Raw genomic sequence first — 22,294 nt, 5'->3', positions numbered from 1 at the left:
CGCGCGCAACTTACTTCAGCCCCAGGGCTGAAGTAAGTTTTGTAATAAAACACAGAAAAAAGAAAAGATAGGGGGAAAGGAACGGGGAAAGGCAGTGCGGCTCGGCGCAGCGCGCACAATTGTGCACCCCCTTGAAGGCGCCGAACCCCAATTATATAACATGCGCGTGCCTGCGTGTGCATGTTATAAAATCGGGCGTACATGTGTACGTGCCGGGTAGCGCGCACACATGTACGCTGCTCACACTCCTTTTAAAATCTACCCCTAACTGTACAGATATCTGAGGAAAACAGGACTTAGCCTCTCGGCCACACTGAGCTGCTTGTTGCTGATGCGATAAAGGACAGTTGGGGCCTCAACGAGCACATGGGAGTGGTCCAGAGAAGAAACTAGGACAAAGATCAGCAGAATCAAGATAAAAAGACCTACTTCAAACTAACTATTTGAAATCAGACAACCAACAGCTCAGAGGAAAAGCTTTGGACATTACCAATGTTAATGAAGTGACCCATGAAGGAGGGAAAAGCTTTTTGGACTTTATCAGTGACTAATGAAGTGACCAATGAACTGTTGTTGTTTTCCCAACGTGTTGTCCCGGATTTCTAAAATACATCACATTGGGAATTGTGAGGAAAGTATTTTGTGTATATATTTTTAATGCAAACTCTATGCTTTGATTGCTTATTCTCAGACTTATAAGTAAAACATCTGTATTTAAGTGTGTAGTGTATTCTGTGACATATAACCTATCAGTCAGCCCCCCTCCCTCCTTTTTACAAAGCTGAAATTCTAACACCGGGACCTGTAAATGGAATTTATATTAGGGATGTGAATCGTGTCCTTGATCGTCTTAACGATCGATTTCGGCTGGGAGGGGGAGGGAATCGTATTGTTGCCGTTTGGGGGGGTAAAATATCGTGAAAAATCGTTAAAAATCATTAAAAATCGAAAAATCGAAAAACCGGCACATTAAAACCCCCTAAAACCCACCCCCGACCCTTTAAATTAAATCCCCCACCCCCCCGAACCCCCCCCCCCAATAACTTAAATAACCTGCGGGTCCAGCGGCGGTCCGGAACGGCAGCGGTCCGGAACGGGCTCCTGCTCCTGAATCTTGTCGTCTTCAGCCGGCGCCATTTTCCAAAATGGCGCCGAAAAATGGCGGCGGCCATAGACGAAAAAGATTGGACGGCAGGAGGTCCTTCCGGACCCCCGCTGGACTTTTGGCAAGTCTCGTGGGGGTCAGGAGGCCCCCCACAAGCTGGCCAAAAGTTCCTGGAGGTCCAGCGGGGGTCAGGGAGCGATTTCCCGCCGCGAATCGTTTTCGTACGGAAAATGGCGCCGGCAGGAGATCGACTGCAGGAGGTCGTTCAGCGAGGCGCCGGAACCCTCGCTGAACGACCTCCTGCAGTCGATCTCCTGCCGGCGCCATTTTCCGTACGAAAACGATTCGCGGCGGGAAATCGCTCCCTGACCCCCGCTGGACCTCCAGGAACTTTTGGCCAGCTTGTGGGGGGCCTCCTGACCCCCACGAGACTTGCCAAAAGTCCAGCGGGGGTCCGGAAGGACCTCCTGCCGTCCAATCTTTTTTGTCTATGGCCGCCGCCATTTTTCGGCGCCATTTTGGAAAATGGCGCCGGCTGAAGACGACAAGATTCAGGAGCAGGAGCCCGTTCCGGACCGCTGCCGTTCCGGACCGCCGCTGGACCCGCAGGTTATTTAAGTTATTTGGGGGGGGGGGTTCGGGAGGGTGGGGGATTTAATTTAAAGGGTCGGGGGTGGGTTTTAGGGGGTTTTAGTGTGCCGGCTCACGATTCTAACGATTTATAACGATAAATCGTTAGAATCTGTATTGTATTGTGTTCCATAACGGTTTAAGACGATATTAAAATTATCGGACGATAATTTTAATCGTCCTAAAACGATTCACATCCCTAATTTATATACAAAAATAAGCTTTCTGTGCACAAAAAATGCTTTCTGTGATGAAAGCATTTTTGTGCACATAAATCATGACTAGATACTTCCCACTCCCTGAGTTTAAAATGTGCAATCAACCTGTATTGAGCACACATTTTAACTCGGGTTTGTGTGCATATTTTCTAGAAGCGCACTTGTTTAACTCCTAATGCATTAACAGCATTAGCTTACTGCACTGGGAGTTAAAAACATTTTTAAACCATGCATTAAACTGTGTGTTGAATGTCAGCACACAATTTTAACCCACGTTATTGCATAGAGAGGAATAAAGAACCATAAACATGCAAGTAAAATTCATATCACACAGCTGTATTATCATATGTATCAATCATGATATGGATTTCATGAGCTCCTTGCTATTAACTGATTTTCTTGCGGTGTACTTTAGTGTCTACTGTGGTGTACTGTCTACATAATGTCCAAAGGTTTCAATACTAAGAACTGGCAATCGCTGTAATTAACACTCGCAACTTTAAAAGGTATTATTTGGCAGATGTTTCCATGCCAATGCAGTTTCTCAAAATTAACAGCCCTGAAAAAAAATGAGAACTACAACATCTGGTACCTTGAAAGAAAACTCCAGGAGCTTTATAAATGAATGCTATAAAAGGAAACTGGGCCCTTGCAAAGAAATACTATGAACCAGACTGAGATAAAAAAAAACCCCCAAACATCATAAACTAGGAGCCCTAATACACTGGCCAACATTACAGAACACAGTAGAATGCAATGCCATAAGAACTGTGATCTGGACCTGGACACAAAGAATTCTCTTTGCATCCATCCCAAGCTCTCAAGAAATTGTCCAACTGCGACGACAAAACCTACAGACTCAAAAGTAACATTAAGAGGGTAATTTTCAAAGCCATTTTTCTGCAAATAAAGCAGTGCTCTACCCATAGAAAAAGGCTTTTTTAAAGTTGCCCTTCCTGTCTGCGGAGAAACGTCTGGGTGTAGTGCCATTTACACATGTAGCTGAGAAGATATATTCTTGGGGGCTGGGCTGGAAAGGGTCTTGTAGGTAAGTGCACATTTTCTAAATTCCTAAAGTATGCATGAACTTTTTCTTGGGAAAACTATCTGCACAAATCAACAGATATAAAACATGGGCTGCTGGTTTTCCTGAGATCATTTTCAAATGATGCAGTACATGCAAACTTTTACTTTGCCCCAGTTTTCACAGTCCATGGGTAAAAAGTATTCATAGACTCTGAACCAATGTGGGCAATTAAAAATTACCCCTCCCCCCCCTCCAGAGGGCACTGCACACCCATTTTTTAGGAGTTTAGATATTTTTCTCGACAAATACATTTAAAGCACTCCACAGGACACAGAATTTTTACTCGTATGCTTTTCTTTTAGAAAATGTAAGGTATAAACTCCCAAGGTGAAAAATCAATTGAAGAATGCATTTGGAACAAGCTGAGGTTTTGGTAAGCAGTTTATGCTAAGAATCTAAAGCATTTTAGCTTAGGAGCATGTTTGTGGCATTATCTCTAGATAACCCATGTGCAAAGATGCAGCAGAGTCTAGTAAATAGGGCCTTAAGTGCTCAATTCAAATATAAAAAGTTATGTAGAATGTTCAAACTTGAACAGTCATTGTGCAATATGCAGTGTACTTGTTTTCCACTACTGTGGAACAGTTATAGGTTTATTCCTATTGTAACTCAACAGGACTTTGTCATAGCACCTTTACGTCACACACTTCTTCCACAGTCTATTCTCTGGTTATTTAGCAGGAACCTTCTCATACTTTGCATGAATAGGACCCACTACTAGTCTGAGCCACTCTACTAGAGGATCTCCTGGCAGTGCTGGGAAGACATCTATTCCCACTCATCACCTGCTCCTTTAGGTTAGAAGAAGCTAGATCTGGTCACTTGGGAACACAGTCTTTTTTTGTCTGGTTTTTTTTTTTTAACACGCCTGAAGGGAAAAGAAATCAAAAACTTTTCTACCCTCTAACTTTGTTTACATCAGGTTTTCCCTTTGTAAGACTTTTTCTCAGTAGTTGCTTGCCCTGTTTGACATCCCTGAACAGAAAACATTTGGCCAGAAGAGTTATTCATCTGGGCCTTTCGCATTTTCCTTGTTCCACAACCTTCCTTTCCCAGAACTTCTCTCCTTCCACTTCTAACAGCGTGTGTGATATGCATGACTTCGGAAGATTTTTTAGAAAAATCAAGCTCCCTCCTCGGGTCTTCTTTCTTTTTCTTCGACATCTTTGGATTTCTGCTTTTCAACAGTGGACTCTTAATTGGCTTCTTAATGCTGTTCAGTGATGATAACGGAGTCTCTCTTGCCAACTGACTGTGATCCAGAGGGGAAATAAGGTGCTTATAGGGCTTCTCCTCTGACTGAGCCAACTCAGATCCCTCAGCAGAATCTGAAGGCCCATCTGGCCTCAGACGTGAGCTGAAATCCTTCCCCTTTGTCACATCTGCAAGCAGAGGAGCTGAAGATGAGCTGCTGAAATCTGACAAATTAAGAGACTTCTTAGATGGAACACTTTCTTTCTGCCCATCATCTATTTTCTTCATGTTCAAATCAATGCTAAGATTCCTGAACAGCTGCCGAGCACAAGGAGCTTTCTTACCCTTTCCTCTTACTGCACTCCTGGGAGGTGTTTTCAGAACCCTATTAGTCAGTGGGTCATAGTACTTCAGAGGACAAGGTTTGTATTTATACCTTATACAATCTTTCCTATTTGTGGAGCACTGGTTTCTCCCCGTTTTTTGAATACCAGGTTTTCCTCTACATGGATTTGTCTCTGGATAGGAAAGAACATAGACCACACTATTGGGCTGTACAGGCCTTAAAAGTTTGTTGTATGACTCAGGAAGCTTGAGAGCACAAAGCCTGGTTTTCATTTCCGGTGTTCTTTCATTTTCCAACCAATCAAACTTTGCTTCTTCTGAAAGAGGCCTTTGTTCCTTCCTTATGACTTTTCTCTTGATCACTGGGTAGTTGACCACACTGGTCTGAGTCCCATGGCTGACCTTAACAATCTGACATCTTGAAGCAAGGCGCCATGTCTTTCTTCCAGGATTCCTGATAATTGATGATTTGCACAGAGTATCGGAAGCTAAAGAGGGGTTATGAGAATCTGTACTATCACTCACATGATCACTAACAAGCGGCAGTGTTTTAACTAATGCAATCTCTGTTTTGTTATCTGTAAGAGGCTCAATACTTCCTTCTGTTTTCTGCTTTTTACTACTCTTCTCCCCACAGTTGGTCAAGGATTCATTATCAAAGTAACTTCGGAAACGCCCTTTTTTGAAGTCCTTTACAAGTGCATCCACTTTTAAATCATCCTCATGCATTATCTGAGACCAAGTTTTCCCCACAAAGGAAGGTGGTACATGAGACAGAGATTGAATAACTGCTTCTTTACTGTGATCCTCCATCTTCTCTTCTTCTCCTTTCACTGGATAAGCCTGAAGTACAGAGTTGAGCTGTGATTCATAATTATTATCTTGCAGGCTGACATGAATTTCTTGAAGATGGCCAATTTCTTTGACAAAGTCCTTGGAATGATAAACTCCAGATTGAATAGGTACATTCAAATCAAAACTTATATCGGATCCCTCTGTATTGCTCTGCCCCAAAAGTGATTGAAAGTTTAAGGAAGAATTATTAATTTCTTCATCTTTGCTGGATAATTTTGCAGGTGAAATTCCATAACAGTACTTCAAAATAACTTCTTCGATGACTTCATCCACAGAGTTTAAACTGATTCTACTCCACCGACCATCTTCTGTTATGTGCTGGTGTACCCCACTACTGTGGGAGCTTACTAGATTCCTGAGGTATAATTCAGAAGTCCTAGTTTTATCCTGAGATTTAAGCCATCATGTTTCCAAATAAGTAAACCTGAGTTTGTATGTGAAGAGCTGCCTGGGTCAATGGTTGTTTTCAGATGTGAAACTGATGGATTGTTTACATGATGTGATGGTGACACCCCAACAGAACTTGGGTATTTATCTCTGTGTTCCTGTTTTATACACATTTGTGGCATGGCCTGATCCAGTCTCCTGGGTGAAAGCACATTCTTGGCAATTTCAGGGCTACAAAAGTAATTGAGAGCTAGAGGGCTAGAAAGAGAACTATGAGGTAATGTGGTAACGGCACCGAACAAGGCTTCATGGCTGGTAGCTGCAACATTGTTTAATGGAATAACATTTTTTATATTGCTACAAACACATTGGTCTTGATGGTAGATTTGTGCTGTAGGCTCTGGCTTTTGAAAGAGCGGCATGAAAGACCCTTTTGATTTGCAGGAATTGGTAGTACATGATTCAGCAGGGTGTTTTTCTCCTTCAGCTCCACCTGTGGTGTGCTTTTCTCCTTCAACTCCATCTGCCTTTTTTGCCTCATCTCTTGGAAATAGGCAAACATCAAAAGAATCTTCCTTAGGGGTAGGCAGAGTGAAAACATCTGGCATATCATCATATGTAGGCCTAAGGGGAAAAATAAGATTCTATAAATATATAATTTAGTAAAAGGAAGACTACAAATTCAATTTACAATAAATATTTTTAGGAATTGAGTCCTATACTATTTCAATGAATGCCAGACATGCATGAGGCCCTACAATTACAGTATGGGCTTCAGTGAACATTGTCATAATGGATTAGTAATGTATTGCAAGCAGCAAAACCCAATGAATTTATGACATATTGCATGGTGAATTCAATGATAATGAACTGGCAAATGAATGGAATGATTTAGCATTATATTTTTCTGCTATTTAGCTGAAATCTCATCTAACATAGTAACATAGCAATGATGGCACAAAAAGACTAAATGGTCCATCTAGTCTACCCAGCAATTTGCTTATAATAATAACTGCTGCTCCTTCCAGATTATCCCATACGTTCTCTGTTAAGGGTAGTAACTGCCGCTCCATGCAGGTTACCCCCATACTTTCTGTTAAGGTTAGTCAATAAGTTCATAGACTAATCTAGTTGAACTAATGAGAGGTTTATTTTAAAAAAGGATTCTATTCCATAATATCCTCATCATTCATTCATAATTATACTTTGGCAAAATATTGCCAAATCTGTATTAAACATAACAGGACTTAACAACTCATTGCCAGTCAGTTGGCTCCTATTTGCACTTTCCGATATCAAACCCTTTTTAGTTTATTTACCAATGCATTGGCTACAAAATTCACTGATGGTTGTGCAATACACACCTCAAACCAAAGGCTCAGTGACTTCAGAAACCATGAAGTGGAAATGTAGGATATTATAGTCTGCCTGTGACAAAGCTCCACCGACAGACCCACAAAAACACTGTCAATTACATTTTTGTATATTTTGTCACTGGGATTGCCAGTGGAAGCCCTGCTTTCATGCTCATTTTATCACAATTTGTTCTAAGGGAATGAAATGTCACATGAAAAAGCAAAGCAAAAATCATCATTGTTTCTATTTGTCTTGCTTTTCCACCATAAGAGTTCAAAGGGGTTGATTTTAAAAGTATTGCTTGCGATAAAATGCCCATATATGCGAATATGTGGGCCGTGTGTGAGCAATGTGGATTTTAAAAGCCGCGATTTACGTGTGTATATGCGTGTGTGAGAGCAAAAAAATAAGGGAGTGGAATGGGGCGGTGACTGGGTGGGGCATGGGCATTTCAGGGCAGGGCCAACAGTTCACATATAACTCCCATATTTTAAAACCAGAGGCTGCCGCACATGGTAGCTTGTTCGCCACATAAATTTACTCTCCTGCTCCTGATGAGGAGCAAGTTTGCAGAAATCATGTTTTAGGGCTTACACAACATGGTGCGGGGTCTGGGTCAACTGGAAGGAGTGCAGGATGAAGAACCAATGGGGTCTGGATGACTGAGATTGACTGGGTAAACTGGTTGACTAATTGGAAAAACTGGGAGAGTCCCTCATGCGAATGTGTTTTAAAATCCGCTTACAAATGCACATTAAAGCCAGCAAAGTCCTCTGGATGATACGTGAAGTAGGTTTGCTCGAGTAGCCTCTTAAAATTAGGAGCATAATTACGCGCAGCAGGTGTATTTTAAATCATATGTATACAAGTGTGTGCATGATTTAAAATTCCAGCGTTATCTCTGCTTGCACACCAATACTTGCATGTATGGGTGCACACGTGGCTCATTTTAAAATTAGCCCTGAAAGCATGTTACAATCATTGTTATATTAGTGAGATATCTATCCATCAGCAAATTACAGTCTACAGTCATAGCAGAACAAAATAGCAAGATCCAGTGGTGAGGCAATACTGATTACAGAGAATGAAGAGTTATAAATAACATACAAGACATAGTCACAATACAAATGTCCTCCAGAGGGCTAAGATTTTTTCAGTAAGGTAAAGTGGAAAAGGCTTGGCTCCACAGGGAGCAGTTTAAGTGGTTCCTCTAGGCACAGGTGGAGCATCAGGGGCCTGATTGTGAATCTGGGAATCAGGTAGTCAACCATAAGCTGCTGTAACTAACCAGGTAATGCAAATAAGAGCAGGTTGCTTACTTTTTAACAAGTGTTTCTCCAAGGACAGCAGGATATCAGTCCTCACATATGGGTGATATTCCGATGGAACCTGGCACTGAAATTTGATTTCAAACTTTCTAGAAATTTTGAGCAGTTTTTGGATGCAACAAGCCATTTTTTTGTATTTTCTGGTCTTTTTTTATAGAGGCAGCCTGGAACCAAATACAGGACCTAGAGCGATGGGAGTTGGGTTCTACATCTCAAAGAGACTTGTTAGGAAATACTTGTCAATTCTAACTGTCACATCCTGGAAGTCCCTGTCCAAGCACTAATGCGATGTGAATGTGTGGGAGAATTCCATTTCACAGACCTCTAACATGAAGGCTGATCTTAGGTGGGCTATCATTGCCAACTGAGGCTTAACAGGCCCCACTAGATTCAAGACCTCCTGGGCATACAGAGGGAGATGCAATCTACTAGCCAATTAGAAAGAGTGTGCTGGGAGGAAATGATGTCATCAGGGCCAGATGGTAGCCTAAATTGGAGCTCATCCAACAAGCGGGTGAATCGAGCATCTATCTTGGGCATCTAAGAGCGATTCATGGTTCAGAATACTGGAGTCGCTCTCTAAAGATGGGCAATGTCTGTCAAGAAGAAAACTGTCTATTTTCATTTCTTATACTAAACTTTATGAAGGTCGGGAGGCTGAGTCCTGAGATGATGGCAGTAGGTAGCAGCGCCTGATACTGGAAGTAGGCCCCAAAAGGCAACAGCACTTCTCTCTAAGAATGAAATGCCGACATGCACGGAATTCTGAAGCTGGCTCTGCGAGTTAAGGCAAGATATCAAAAATTATAAAAAAGAAATGATGGCTTTACATGGCAGAAATGAAAGAGGAAATGTCTGAATTGGGCCATTGCTTGGATGAAACAGATAATAAAACTGAGGCACAAGCTGAAGAGTTACATCGTTTACAAGAACAACATAAATCTTTGCAACTGGAGTGTGAATTATCGGATAAGCTAGATGATCTTGAAAACAGATTGTGGCAGTGTAACTCACATTTTAGAGGAATGCTGGAGACCCCCAAATTTATGGATTGTGAATCTGAGATCATCCAGATCTGCAGAAGCTTACTGCAATCCCGGAACATGATGACCAAGAACCCGCTCCAATCCATTAAGTTGGATAGGGCTCATTGAACCCTTAGGCAGAAAATAGCTAACAGACCCAGGAATATAATAACATTGCTTCCACAACTATGCAATAAAACATACAATTACCAACATTGATAGGAAGCAACTGACCTGGAAGAGGGAAGGTCAGGACATAGGAATTCTTGCTGACATATCTCAAATCCCACTTCACAAAAGAAAATCCCACTTTTTGCAAAAGAAAATATACGGTACTGATGGCTATATCCTATTGGCCTATAGTTCACCATTTATGGAGCATCGTCCAGGTTCAAGAAGGTGGATGATGTCATAGCAGCTTTGAAATAAGCTGGCTTTATGGAAATTGAAAGGAGACAAAGGCCAACTACCGTTACCCCTCGCAGAAAGAGGAACATCTACGATGGCAGCACATCGGGAAGGGAAGCAGGTGTCTACAAAGGAATTCCTGGGGGGGGGGGGCTTAGCCTTTTCTACAGATGCCACATGAGCAACAGTGACTACTTAACTGATGGGATAACCTATGATGAATTGGATACTCTATTTCTATTTTTGGAATAGTGTTTGTTTGCGATCTGGTCCATTTCCTATATAAGGATCAACAGGGATTATTTATATTGGTTCTGCTTCTTGTCATAAATTCTATAAACTGATGCCCAAGAACTGGAGTTATCATAAGCGTTAATGTTTGCTGATACTTTCTTTATTTTGTTTTTATTTTATTACTCTAATGTTTTCATTGTTTTCAATATTTTAATGATTGCTTGGTTTGGAGACCATCTGCCTCAATGTCTTTTCCTCTGGAGGTCATGGTGGATCTGCTAGGGGGATATTGCAGATAATTCTGGGGGTTTGGGGAAGGGGGAAATCTTGGGAAGGGGGAGATGTCAGCCAAAAAGAAAAATGTGGAGACTGGATATGGGTACAAGAGAAGAGGCGGCATAGTGGTGAAGGTGAGATGGGCTGTTTGCATGTATGTTGGGGCTTGGGAGCAAGTAAAGAGGCACTATATACAATTCTATATGATTCATAATGATGCACTTTAAGCTTTTGTCTCTGAATGTAAAGGGCCTGAATACTCATCGGAAAAGACAATTATTATATAAAGATCTGGATAGAATGCAGGCTGGAATTGTGATGCTGCAAGAAACCCATCTGAAAGGAAGATATGAGTTCTAATGAGATCAGACAATTATCCCTCTAGGTATTGGGCTGCAAGTACTAAAGCTGCAAAATATGCTGGTTTGGGAATTCTATTTAGGAAAGATTTTATTTTTTAATATAAATCTTGTTATAGGGATCCTGGGGATAGGTATCTCATTTTAGTAATATTCGTAGAGGAAGAAACATATAAGTTACTTAATATTTATGCTCCAAATAAGGGGATGTTTTTGTTGCTTTTGTGGAGACGGCAGTAGGCCATTTAATTATAGGGGGAGATTTTAATGTTATCCAGAATCCTGTTATAGATAACTCCTCTGTCACAATTCGGATTCTCAGTAGTCCCATGGCTTGTTCAAGGCCTTCCTGAATAAGGGGAATGTTATTGATGTATGGAGATCTCGCAATCCCAGGTCCAGGAATTCCACTTTTTTCTCCTGCCCTCATAAATTATACTCAAGAATTGATTTGCTTCTATTAGATAGGGAGATTATTAATAGAGTGACAGCTGCAAATATTGAACCGATAACATGGTCAGATCACGCCCCCATATGATTAACCTTAACATTCCAGAATTATGATAAAGGACGACAGTATTGGAGGTTGAACGATACTTTATTGGAGGATGAGGAATTTACCACACAAGTGAGTATCTAGATTAAATGAAAATACAGTTATGTCTCCAGTAGTGGTCTGACATTGTTTGAAGGCAGTGATTCAAGGGAAGTTGATTTCTAGAGTTTCCTATAAAAAAAAGAGAAAGAATGAAATAGGGAGGAAGTCAGATCTTGAGTTTAGGACAATCTCATAAGAGAACATTATCTCAGTCAGTCTTGTGTCAGCTGGAAGAATGTAGGGCTTGGTTATCAGAGCTGGATTCTGCCACTATTGCACACAATTTAGAACTTGTGCAACAAACTTTCTTTGAGGGCAGAAATAAAGTGGGGAGGTTGTTAGCTAATAAATTAAAAAGAAGATCTTTCCAAAATAATGTGGTTAAAATTAAAGACAAGGCGGGGGACATGTTGACTGCAAACTAGGATAAAAGATTGTGGTTTCTGCAGATCTATTCAGAATTGTATAGCCGGATGGGGCCATAGATTTAAAGGAGTTAGACAAGAACATAAGAACATAAGAAAATGCCATACTGGGTCAGACCAAGGGTCCATCAAGCCCAGCATCCTGCTTCCAACAGTGGCCAATCCAGGCCACAAGAACCTGGCAAGTACCTAAAAACTAAGTCTATTCCATGTTACCATTGCTAATGGCAGTGCCTATGGTAACATGATGGACCCTTGGTCTGACCCAGTATGGCATTTTCTTATGTTCTTATGTTCTTGTCTAACTCCTTTAAATCTATGGCCCCATCCGTATCTAAGTATCTAAGTGATATCTCCTTGCCAATCACATCGCCCGATCAGAGAAGCAGACTTTATAAAGAGCTATCACAATTGGAAGTGTTAATAACTGTTAAAAAATTGAAACCTGGCAAATCACCAGGTCTTGACGGGTTCATGGATTCATTTTATGAGAAATTTTCAAAATCTTTAAGTGCCCCATTGGCAAAGATGTTTAATTTTCTCAGAGGTGAAAAGTACTCTATTGCAAAATTCTAACTTAGCAGGTATAAACTATTCTGGTTAAGCCGGGATGTGACCCAACTCATACCGCCTTATTTCACTTATTAATCTAGATTTGAAAATCCTGGCAAAGATCCTGGCAGATTGAATAGCTTTATATCTTCTATAACCAAATTCAAATCAGGCAGGGATCATTTCTGGGCCTTATGGCTTCTGATAATGTTTGCAAAATTGTGGATATTATATGGTGAATGAGAAAGAAGGAGATCCCGTCCTTGTTCCTTACAATGGATGCTGAAAAGGGTTGGATATGGTATATTGGCTATTTCTATTCAAAACGTTGGAGAAGATGCAGTTTGGAAACGTTTTTATTCAATGGATTCGCAAACTGTATTAACTGCCCAAAGCCTGTATCAAAGTCAATGGGGGTTATTTCTGATATCTTTTCTGTTAGTCAAGGCACAAGACAGGGTTGTCCTCTAGCCCCTCTACTTTTCGCTATATATTTTTTTTTTTTTTTAACTGTTTGCAACCAAATTCTGAGCTAATTCTAAAATTACAGGAACTAATGTAGGGGAATACTCTTTAAAATTATCCTTGTTCGCAGATGACATACTTTTTACTTTAGCAAATCCATCTGAGTCATTAATGGAGACAGTGGCAGAAATGGAGAAATTTAGTCTAATCTCTGAGTGTTAAGATTAATTGAGATAAATCTGAGATATTAAATGTGACCGTTCCCTATTTGCAAGAAAGGTTGTTGAAGACTAAATTTCCCTTTAACTGGGCTAGACACAAAATAAAATAGAGTAGACAAACTGTTCCAGCGGAACCATCCTCCCTTACTTGCTCATATATATAAAGACTTGGAAGAATGGGACAGATATACCTCGTGGCTGGGGAGAGTACCTACGGTAAAAATGAATATCCTTCCCAGATTCAGTTATTTATTTCAGACCTTGCCTACAGGGGTGCCTAATGCAATGCTGAAACAATGGCAGAGACATATTATATAATATATATTGGCAGAGAAACACTCCCCCCCCCCCCAAGAGTGGCCGGAGGATTCTTTTCCCCAAACTACAGGATGGACTAGGGGTTCCCATATGATATGGTACTATGCTGCTTCACACCTTAAGGCAATTGTGGATTGGCATAAAAAAGGGAAGCAGAAACAGTGGTGATTATGGCGCAGACAGCTGTAGGTCATATGCCAATATTGGCTTTGATCTGGCAGCCTAAGAAGTCTTGGAGAGCTTTGGACGGTATGTCTCCTTCCCTGTTTTTTATTGCAAACCTCGCCAAAATGGAGAACTAACTTAGTTGGGATTAGGGATTATTATTATAGTATTTCTTTATGGTTGAATCATTTTCACTGCTGTACTCTGTACAGTGTCCAGTACAAACAGCAATCAACAGCGTAAACCAAATATCCCCCCTCCCCCACCCACGTCTTAGACCAGACAATGGCAGTAAACAACATACAGTCTTATAAAAATTAAATGACTCAAAAGCTAGAAATCATTCAAAATCCCACTGCGTGCTCGCGGAGGCAATGCTTGTATGTAGGAGTCCCATACATGTAAAAAGTCCTGCACTTCTTGAAAACATCCATTTTTTCAATATATTTTTCATAAACACAAAGCTGATGAACTTGATTCCTCCAGAGAGTCACTGTGGGAGAATCCGGTATAAGCCAACATTGCAAGATACATTTTTTTGTAAGTAAGAGTATTTTATGGCCCATAACTTCTGGTGCCGATTCACAAATACAACATTCCGAGTAAAATCCAAAAGGAGCACTTTAACATTGAACGGCAAAACTATGCCTGTAATATTAGAGGTGTAATGAACTATGTAATGCCAATAGAAGACAATCCTCGGGCAGCTCCAAAAATAATGTCCCAACGCCCCTATAGGGGAGCCACATTTCTTACATATCTCTGTTATCAATTAAACGCATACAGAATGCTCTAGTTGGTGAAATATGAAAGCACATTAAAAATTTAAACTGCAGTTCTTGCAAGAAAACATTACATGAACGAGAACGAATTCTGCCAAATAGTTTCACATACAGTGCTTGTGTCAACACCATTCCCAGTTCTCTTTCCCAGGCTTGTAAAATCACTGCATAGGATTTGGGAAGAGCTTTGCTCAACAATAGACGATATCAAAATGAAACAGTATGTCTAGATGGGTCAGAAACATCAAACAAATCAGAAAGCAATACTCTATTCTCCTGTCCCCAATAATTCAACTGCAACGACTGTATAAAATGTCTAGATTGTAGGTAGGCACAGAAATGCTTTCAAATCTAATTGAAATTCCTCTTTCAACATATAAAAAGATTTATATAACCTTCATTGTCAAAGAATTGGGAAACATTTTTCAAGCCCTGCTCATGCCACTGAAATACACCCTGGAATAGCTCCCTGGCAAAAAAATCTTTATTACCTTGAAAGGGCATAAATAGAGATTTCATATTCTTAAGCTGCAACATAGAAAAAACCTCCATGTTTTAACCAAGGGATAAACCAAGGGGCTATGTTTGATATGTTGAGGCAGAACCAACAAAGGTACATGTAATATGTAACTAGGATGTAGAGGGCAAAGATAAGCATGCTCTGTGGCAACTGGAGTATAGTATTCAGACCCCTATATCCAGTCCCCTATGTGTCTGAGATTGCAGGCCAGGTTGTACGATCGCAAATTAGTTAATCAAAGACTCCAATGCTCCCATCTCCCCATCAACTTCCCCAATGCTAATCTGGGCTTAGAGCCCCTCCACAGAAAACTTCGCAGAATAATTTCTATGCGATTAAGATCTTTCTTCAACAAATAGCAGGGGATAGTTTGGAATAAATATAACCACTTGGGAAGAACAATCATTTCAAACTACCCAACCCTGCCTGCCAGAGATAAAGCAGAGTTGCTTACCTGTAAGAGGTGTTCTCACAGGACAGCAGGATGTTAGTCCTCACATATGGGTGACATCATCAGGATGGAACCCAATCACGGAACACTTTTGTCAAAGTTTCTAGAACTTTGACTGGCACCTACTGGGCATGCCCAGCATAGCACCAACCCTGCAGCCAGCAGGGGTCCCCCTTCAGTCTCATAGTAAAAAGTACATGCGAAAAATAAAATAAGAAAATGTAAATGAACCCAACTCCGCGGGGTGGCGGGCGGGTTTTGTGAGGACTAACATCCTGCTGTCCTGTGAGAACACCTATTATAGATAAGCAACTCTGCGTTCTCATAGGACAAGCAGGATGGTAGTTCTCACATATGGGTGAGTACCGAGCTGAGGATGCCCGAGCAATGCACCAAATGTACCCAAAGATGTGCAACAGGCACCAGAACTGGGGTGGAATTTAGTAGAGGGCATCCTGAACCCTACTGGGTTGGCAGAAGGATGTTGGTACCTCAATTCGCAAATAAGTTGTGTAGCACAGACTGGCCAAAGATGGAATCTTGTCTGCCAGCCTTGTCGAAACAATAATGGGCTGCGAAGGTATGGAGAGAGCTCCAGGTAGCAGCCTTACAGATGTCAGCAAGCAGCACCGAGCGTAGTGCGTTTACTGATGTTGCCCATGGCCCTGACAGAGTGTGCTTTAACTCGGTCTTGAAGCAGAATGCCTGCCTGTTGGTAACAAAAGGAAATACAGTCCGCTAACCAGGAGGAGAGAGTCTGTTTACCCACAGGTTTGCCCAATTTGATGGGATCGAAGGAAACAAACAATTGAGTGCATTTCCTGTGGGCAGCTGTACGGTCTAGATAAAATGCTAGAGTACGTTTACAGTCAAGGGTATGCAGAGCCCGTTCTCCTGGGTTCGAGTGGGGCCTGGGAAAGAAGGTGGATAGTATAAAGGATTGATTGATATGAAACTCTGATACTACCTTAGGCAAAAACTTAGGGCGAGTGCGGAGTACTACCCTATCATGCAGAAGTTTAGTGTAAGGCGGGTAGGTGATTAAGGCCTGTAACTCACTAACTCTGCGAGCAGATGTGATTGCCAAAGAAAAATCACCTTCCAGGTGAGATGGCGGAGATCACAGGATTAGAGAGGCTCAAACGGTGGTTTCATGAGCCATCCCAAAACCAAGTTGAGGTCCCAGGAAGGGCCTGAGGGCGCAGTGGAGGTTTAAGGTGGAGCAAGCCCTTCAAAAAGCGTGTTAGGAGGGGTTGTACTGAAATAGGTACATCCCCGACACCTTTATGGAAGGCGGCTACCGCACTGACATGTACCCTGATAGAAGAAGTTTGGAGAATGACTCTGACAGGTGCCAGAGATAGACCAAAAACTTTGGTGTGGAACAAGTGAAGGGATCAATGGACATGGAAGTACACCATACTGCAAACCTGTACCATTTGTAATGATAAGACTGCCTTGTGGAAGGCTTTCACGAAGGTTAAGAGGTTGAAGGATTAACCTTTCAACATCCAGGCAGTCAGGGAGAAGGCCTGGAGGTTGGGGTGACGAAGGCAGCCGTTGTTCTGAGTGATCAGAAGTGGGTCCTTCCCCAGAGGAATGTGCCGGTGTACTGATAGGTCGTGGAGAATTGGAAACCAGACCTGGCATGGCCAATGAGGGGCTATGAGAATCCTTTAGTCCCTTGTCCCTTCGCAACTTCACGATAGTCTTTGAAATGAGTGGAAGTGGAGGGTACGCATAAGGAGACCGCTGGCCCACGAGAGGGAGAAAGCATCTCTTGGCTGAAGGTGTTGGCTGCGAGTGAGAGAGCAGAAGTTCCCTGCTTTGCGGTTGTGAATTGACGCAAAGAGGTCTATGTGAGGGTAACCCCAACGTTGGAATATTGAGTCCGCTACAGTGGGGTTTGAGGGACCACTCGTGCGATTGAAAAGTGCGACTCAGCTTATCTGCCAACACAATGTCCACTCCCGGCAAGTAGGTGGCCCTGAGGTACATCGAGTGGGAAAGGGCTTCCGCCCATATCTGTGCAGCTTCCTGACACAGGAGGTAAGAACCCATTCCCCTTGCTTGTTGATGTACTACATGGCCACCTGGTTGTCAGTTTGAATCAGGATGACCTGGTTGGAAAGGTGATCCTGAAAAGTCCTGAGAGCATATCTGATTGCACGAAGCTCCAGGAAATTGATTTGGTGTTTGGCTTCCTCTGGAAACCAAATGCCCCGAGTTTGCAGGTTTGCAATATGTGCACCCCAGCTCAGGTTGGACGCATCTGTTGTCAAGGTTATTTGAGGGTCTGGAGCCTGAAATGGAAGGCCTTGAAGCAGATTGGATTGGTTTATCCACCAAGCCAGTGATAAGCGGAGCTGGTTGGTGATGTGGACAATGGTGGACATTGGCTGAGAAGACTGAATCCACTGCGATTTTAGAGTCCACTGCATTACTCTCATGGCCAGGCGGACCATGGGAGTGACATGCACCGAGGAGGCCATATGACCCAATAAGACCAGAAAATGACATGCAGTTGAGTGTTGTCGAGACTGCAGTCGATGGGCCAGAGAAGCAAGAGTGAAAGCTCGATCTTGAGGTAGGAAGGCTTTCGCTTTTAAAGTGTCCAAGTTGGCCCCTATGAACGATAGGGTTTGAAAGGGAACTAGCCTGGATTTTGGATAGTTTATGAAAAACCCTAGGGAGATCAGAGTATGGCACGTGAGATGTAGAGACGTCAGTGCAGCTTGCTGAGTAGGAGCCCTGATCAACCAATCATCGAGATAGGGGTAGACGTGGACACTTTGACTCCTGAGAAAGGCAGCTACCACTACGAGACATTTGGTGAAGACTCATGGGGCAGATGCTAGGCCGAATGGTAACACTCGATATTGGAAGTGTTTTGGGCCTACTAGGAACTGCAGGAATCTGTGATGTGACGGAGTAGGCGTCCTGGAGGTCTCGAGAGCAGAGCCAGTCTTCCCTTTGGAGAAGGGGAAGAAGAGAACCCAAGGTTACCATCTTGAACTTTTCTCTTTGTAGGTATTTGTTTAAGGTGCGAAGGTCCAGTATTGGGTGAACACCACCTGACGTTTTTGGTATCAGGAAATACCGGGAATAGAAATCCTGCCCCTGTTGGGAGAGAGGCACTGGTTTTATTGCTCGGGACTGGAGGAGGTGGGAGACCTCCTGCTCCAGGAGCGGTGAGTGGTTGGATGTTCCCCACATCAGCTGAGGTGGGGAATCCGGTGGAACAGAGAGAAAGCTGAGGTGATAACCTTGGGTTATTACAGTGAGTACCCACTGATCTGTGGTGACTGTATGCCATGGTTTGGAGAAGTGGCACAACCGGCCTCCGACCGGAATGGTCAGAAGTGGAGGCTGGGTACTGCTCTCTAGAAAGAAGTCGAAAGCCAGATGCTGGACCTGGCTGGGGGGCTGGCTGTGACTTCTGTACTCGAGGTTGCTTGGATTGGCCTTTTTGGTAAGGCTTAGAAGCTCGAGCCCTGGACACCGGGGGATAGAATCTCCTTTGCCGGTAGAATTGTCTCTTGGAGTCTCTCCTAAAAGATCGTTTGGAAGAGGAAGAGAGATCAGAAGGCAGTAAGGAGAGCTGGCGCAGAGTCTCTTGGTGGTCCTTGAGCTGCACCACTGCTTCTTGAATCTTTTCTCCGAAAAGATTATCCCCAGCACAGGGCAAGTCAGCTAACCTATCCTGTACTTCTGGTCTGAGGTCTGAAGACTTTAGCCAGGCCCATCTTCTCACACTAATTCCTGCCGCCGAAACTCTGGAGGCGGTGTCAAAGATGTCATATGCTGAACGTACTTCATGTTTGCCAGCATCTAAACCCTTTTGTGCTAGGGCATGAAGTTGGTCCTGGAATTGCAGAGGTAAGGCTTCAGCAAATTCCTTAATCTTCGTAAACAAGGCCCTATTGTACTGGGTCATGTATAATTGATAGAAAGCAATGCGAGAGATGAGCATTGACCCATGAAATACTCATCTTCCAAATGCATCCAGAAATTTTTGTTCCTTTCCTGGGGGAATGGAAGAGTGGGGTTTGGAGCGTCGTGCCCTCTTCTGGGCTGACTTCCCAGCTACTGAATGATGATCTAGTTGAGCTCTCTGAAAGCCAGGGGCTGGCTGAACTAGATAGGTGGCATCTGCCTTACGGTTGACAGGTGCCATAGAGCCAGGGTGCTCCCAATTTCTCTTTAAAAGGTCCAAGAGGATGTCATGAATAGGGATAGACATGATTTCCTTAGGAGTATCGAGAAACTGGAGAAGTTGTAACATCTGCCTAGAGTCCTCTTCAGTCTGAAGCTGGACTGGAACTGTTTCAGACATTTCTTTAACAAAGTTGATAAAGGACAAAACCTCTGGAGGAGAACACTTCCTTTCATCAGGAGGAGAGGGCTGTGAAGGCAGATCGTCTGAATCCTGGGATGAATCATCGGTCCAGGGATTGTATGGCTCATCACCAGCTCCCATATGTTCATCAGAAGGGAATAACGGTGTTATTCTGGAAGGTCCGGGCCTAGGCAGAGATGGCTTTGGAAGTGAGACCGAAGGTATCGATGGAGGCATTGAAGGCATCGATGGAGGTATCGATGGATGTGTTGGTGGTAGCACTCCAGAGGGCGGAATGGAGATTGGTGATTCTTCTTCTTCCAATGACAAGGGTATCGGTGAGGAAGGAATCAGAGCCATTGGTTCCCTCGGATGCATCGGTGGAAGGGCACCGATTAACTTATCCATTCTTGCCAATAGCGGTGCAAGCGCCATGGGTATCGGATCTGTGGCCGGAGCAGGAACTAGCATCAATGGAGGTTTGAACCCCTGAAGTGCTTTACCAATGGCCTCTTGGATCATCTGATCCAATTCCTCTCGGAAACCTGGGGCATGGATACCCGGTTCCTTGGACATGAGAAGTAGGAGGCAGCACAGGCGTTCCTTGGACATGAGGAGTAGGAGGCAGCACAGGCGTAGCCGGAGGGTCCACCGGTGAAGGTGGAATCGCAGATCCCAGCACCTGTCCAGGTGGGGAACGCCTCAGTGACCCAGAGACAGAAGAGGATGGGGCCTTTTCTGTTCGGGACTTCTTTGTCGGTGGCTCAGACGACGTCGATGCCGAGGGCTTGCCTGTATCGGTTACCCTTAGATGCCACGTTTCCTTTGTGCTCAGAAGAAATCAACCTCCAATACTGTACTTTTCCCTTGCGTTTTTGCATCCTAAATGCATCAATTTGCATTTTTTAGCATTAAATCTTAGTTGCCAAAACTTAGACCAGTCCTTGATCTTTGCTAGATCCTGCCTCATGCTTTCCACTCCTTCCTGGCTATCCACACAGTTATGCACTTTTGGTACTACCAGTAAAAAAACAAACCTTTTCTGACAGCCCTGCCATTATGTCACTCACAAAAATGTTGAAAAGAACCAGTTCAAGGATCAATCCCTGAGGCACGCCACTAGTAACAACCCCCTCCTCAGAGAAAACTCCATTTACCACTACCCTTTGTTGCCTCCCATTCAAGCCAGTTTCTATCCCAGTCAACCACTCTAGGATCAATACCAAGGGCACACTATTTATTTATTAACAGGCCGATACAGTACGGTGTGCTCGGCCGAGCGCACTGTTTACCATGTGATTGGCTGTGCGTTTTTGACGCGCGTCTATTACCCCTTATACAGTAAATGCATCAAATGCATGTTGATGAGGCTGTTAGTTAGTTCCCATGATACTGAAAGTAAAATGTGCGGCCAATGTTACGCTCAGAAATTAATGCCTGCACAAGGGCAGGCGTTAATTTCTGAGCAACCCGGACTTAATATCCTACCCAGACTTAATATCCTACCAATATTAAGGTGGAGGGCCCAAAAATTTAAAAAAAAAATAAAATAAAATAAAAAAAGTAAAAAATAATCTGCCCGCCAGTCCAGCGGTTATCAAACGGATGCTCAATTTTACCGGTATCCATTATCCTAACCTGTGGCTGTCAGTGGATTCGGAAACAGACGCCGGTAAAAATTGAGTGTTGGTTGTCTGGACCCGCTGACAGCCACCTCTATTGCTAATAAGGAGGCGCTAGGGACGTGCTATTGTCCCTAGTGCCTCCTTATTAGCATGACCCCTCATTTAAATACTGAATCACGCGCCCAGGAGAGGTGGCTGGGCGCACGTCGAGAGAGCGGGTGCTTAACACGGAGCACCCACTCTCCTGCATTTCTTTCTGTAGCGGCCTGTAAGTCTTTTGTGCAGAACCATGTCAAAGGCCTTGCTGAAATCCAAGTACAATACAAATAGCGCTCTCTCCCTTGATCCAACTCTCTGGGCACCCAATTAAAGAAATTGATCAGATTCTTTTGACAAGATTTACCTCTGGTAAAACCATTTTCCTCGGATTTTGCAATCCATTAGATTCCAAAAATTGCACTATCCTCTGTTTTAGTTTGCTCACTACAGAGGTCAGACTAACTGGCCTGTAGTTACAGCCTCCTCCTTTCTTCCACTTTTATGAATAGAACCACATCCACCCTTTTCAAGTCCTCCTGAAGTACTCCAGACTCTAAGGAAGCATTGAATAGGTCAGCCAGTGGAGCTGCCAGGACATCTCTAAATTCCCTTAGTACCATCTGATGTATCCCATCCGGCCCCATAGCCTTATCTACTTTACGTTTAGTTAGCTCTTCACAAACACACTGTTTGAAAATTGATTGAGATTAAACTCACTACCAATCTTATTTGTGCTTGTTTTATGTGGTCCTGATCCAGGCCCTTCTACTATGGACACTGAACAGAAATATTTGTTAAGAAATGTTGCATCAGCCTCTATATATTCCTCCCATTCACATTTGAGTTTTCACAGTGCCACTTTTGCACTTCCTTCTATCACTAACATTTCTAAAAAAAAAAAAAAGTCTGTTCCCCCCTCTATCATATTTGCTCTTTTTTATTCTATTTGAATTTTCGTATTCCTGACTAGTTTCCCAATTTCTCTTA

The 22,294-nt window shown here is 43.0% G+C and overlaps 1 protein-coding gene across 1 annotated transcript in view; it reads right to left on the bottom strand.

The window, feature by feature from the left end:
* Positions 1-3,283: 3,283 nt before the first annotated feature.
* Positions 3,284-22,294, bottom strand: part of LOC115081409 (DBF4-type zinc finger-containing protein 2-like) — a gene marked incomplete at its 5' end in the record, with an annotated part of 45,425 nt that continues 26,414 nt past the window's right edge. The window contains 2 exon segments of the mRNA XM_029585860.1: positions 3,284-5,827; positions 5,830-6,445. Coding sequence (XP_029441720.1) covers positions 3,959-5,827; positions 5,830-6,445 — 2,485 coding nt within the window.

This window comes from Rhinatrema bivittatum, unplaced genomic scaffold (genome assembly GCF_901001135.1).
Source record: "Rhinatrema bivittatum unplaced genomic scaffold, aRhiBiv1.1, whole genome shotgun sequence".
Taxonomy (NCBI): Eukaryota; Metazoa; Chordata; class Amphibia; order Gymnophiona; family Rhinatrematidae; genus Rhinatrema; species Rhinatrema bivittatum.
Note: the sequence above shows the minus strand (reverse complement) of the source record. Positions and strands in the feature narration are given on the sequence as shown.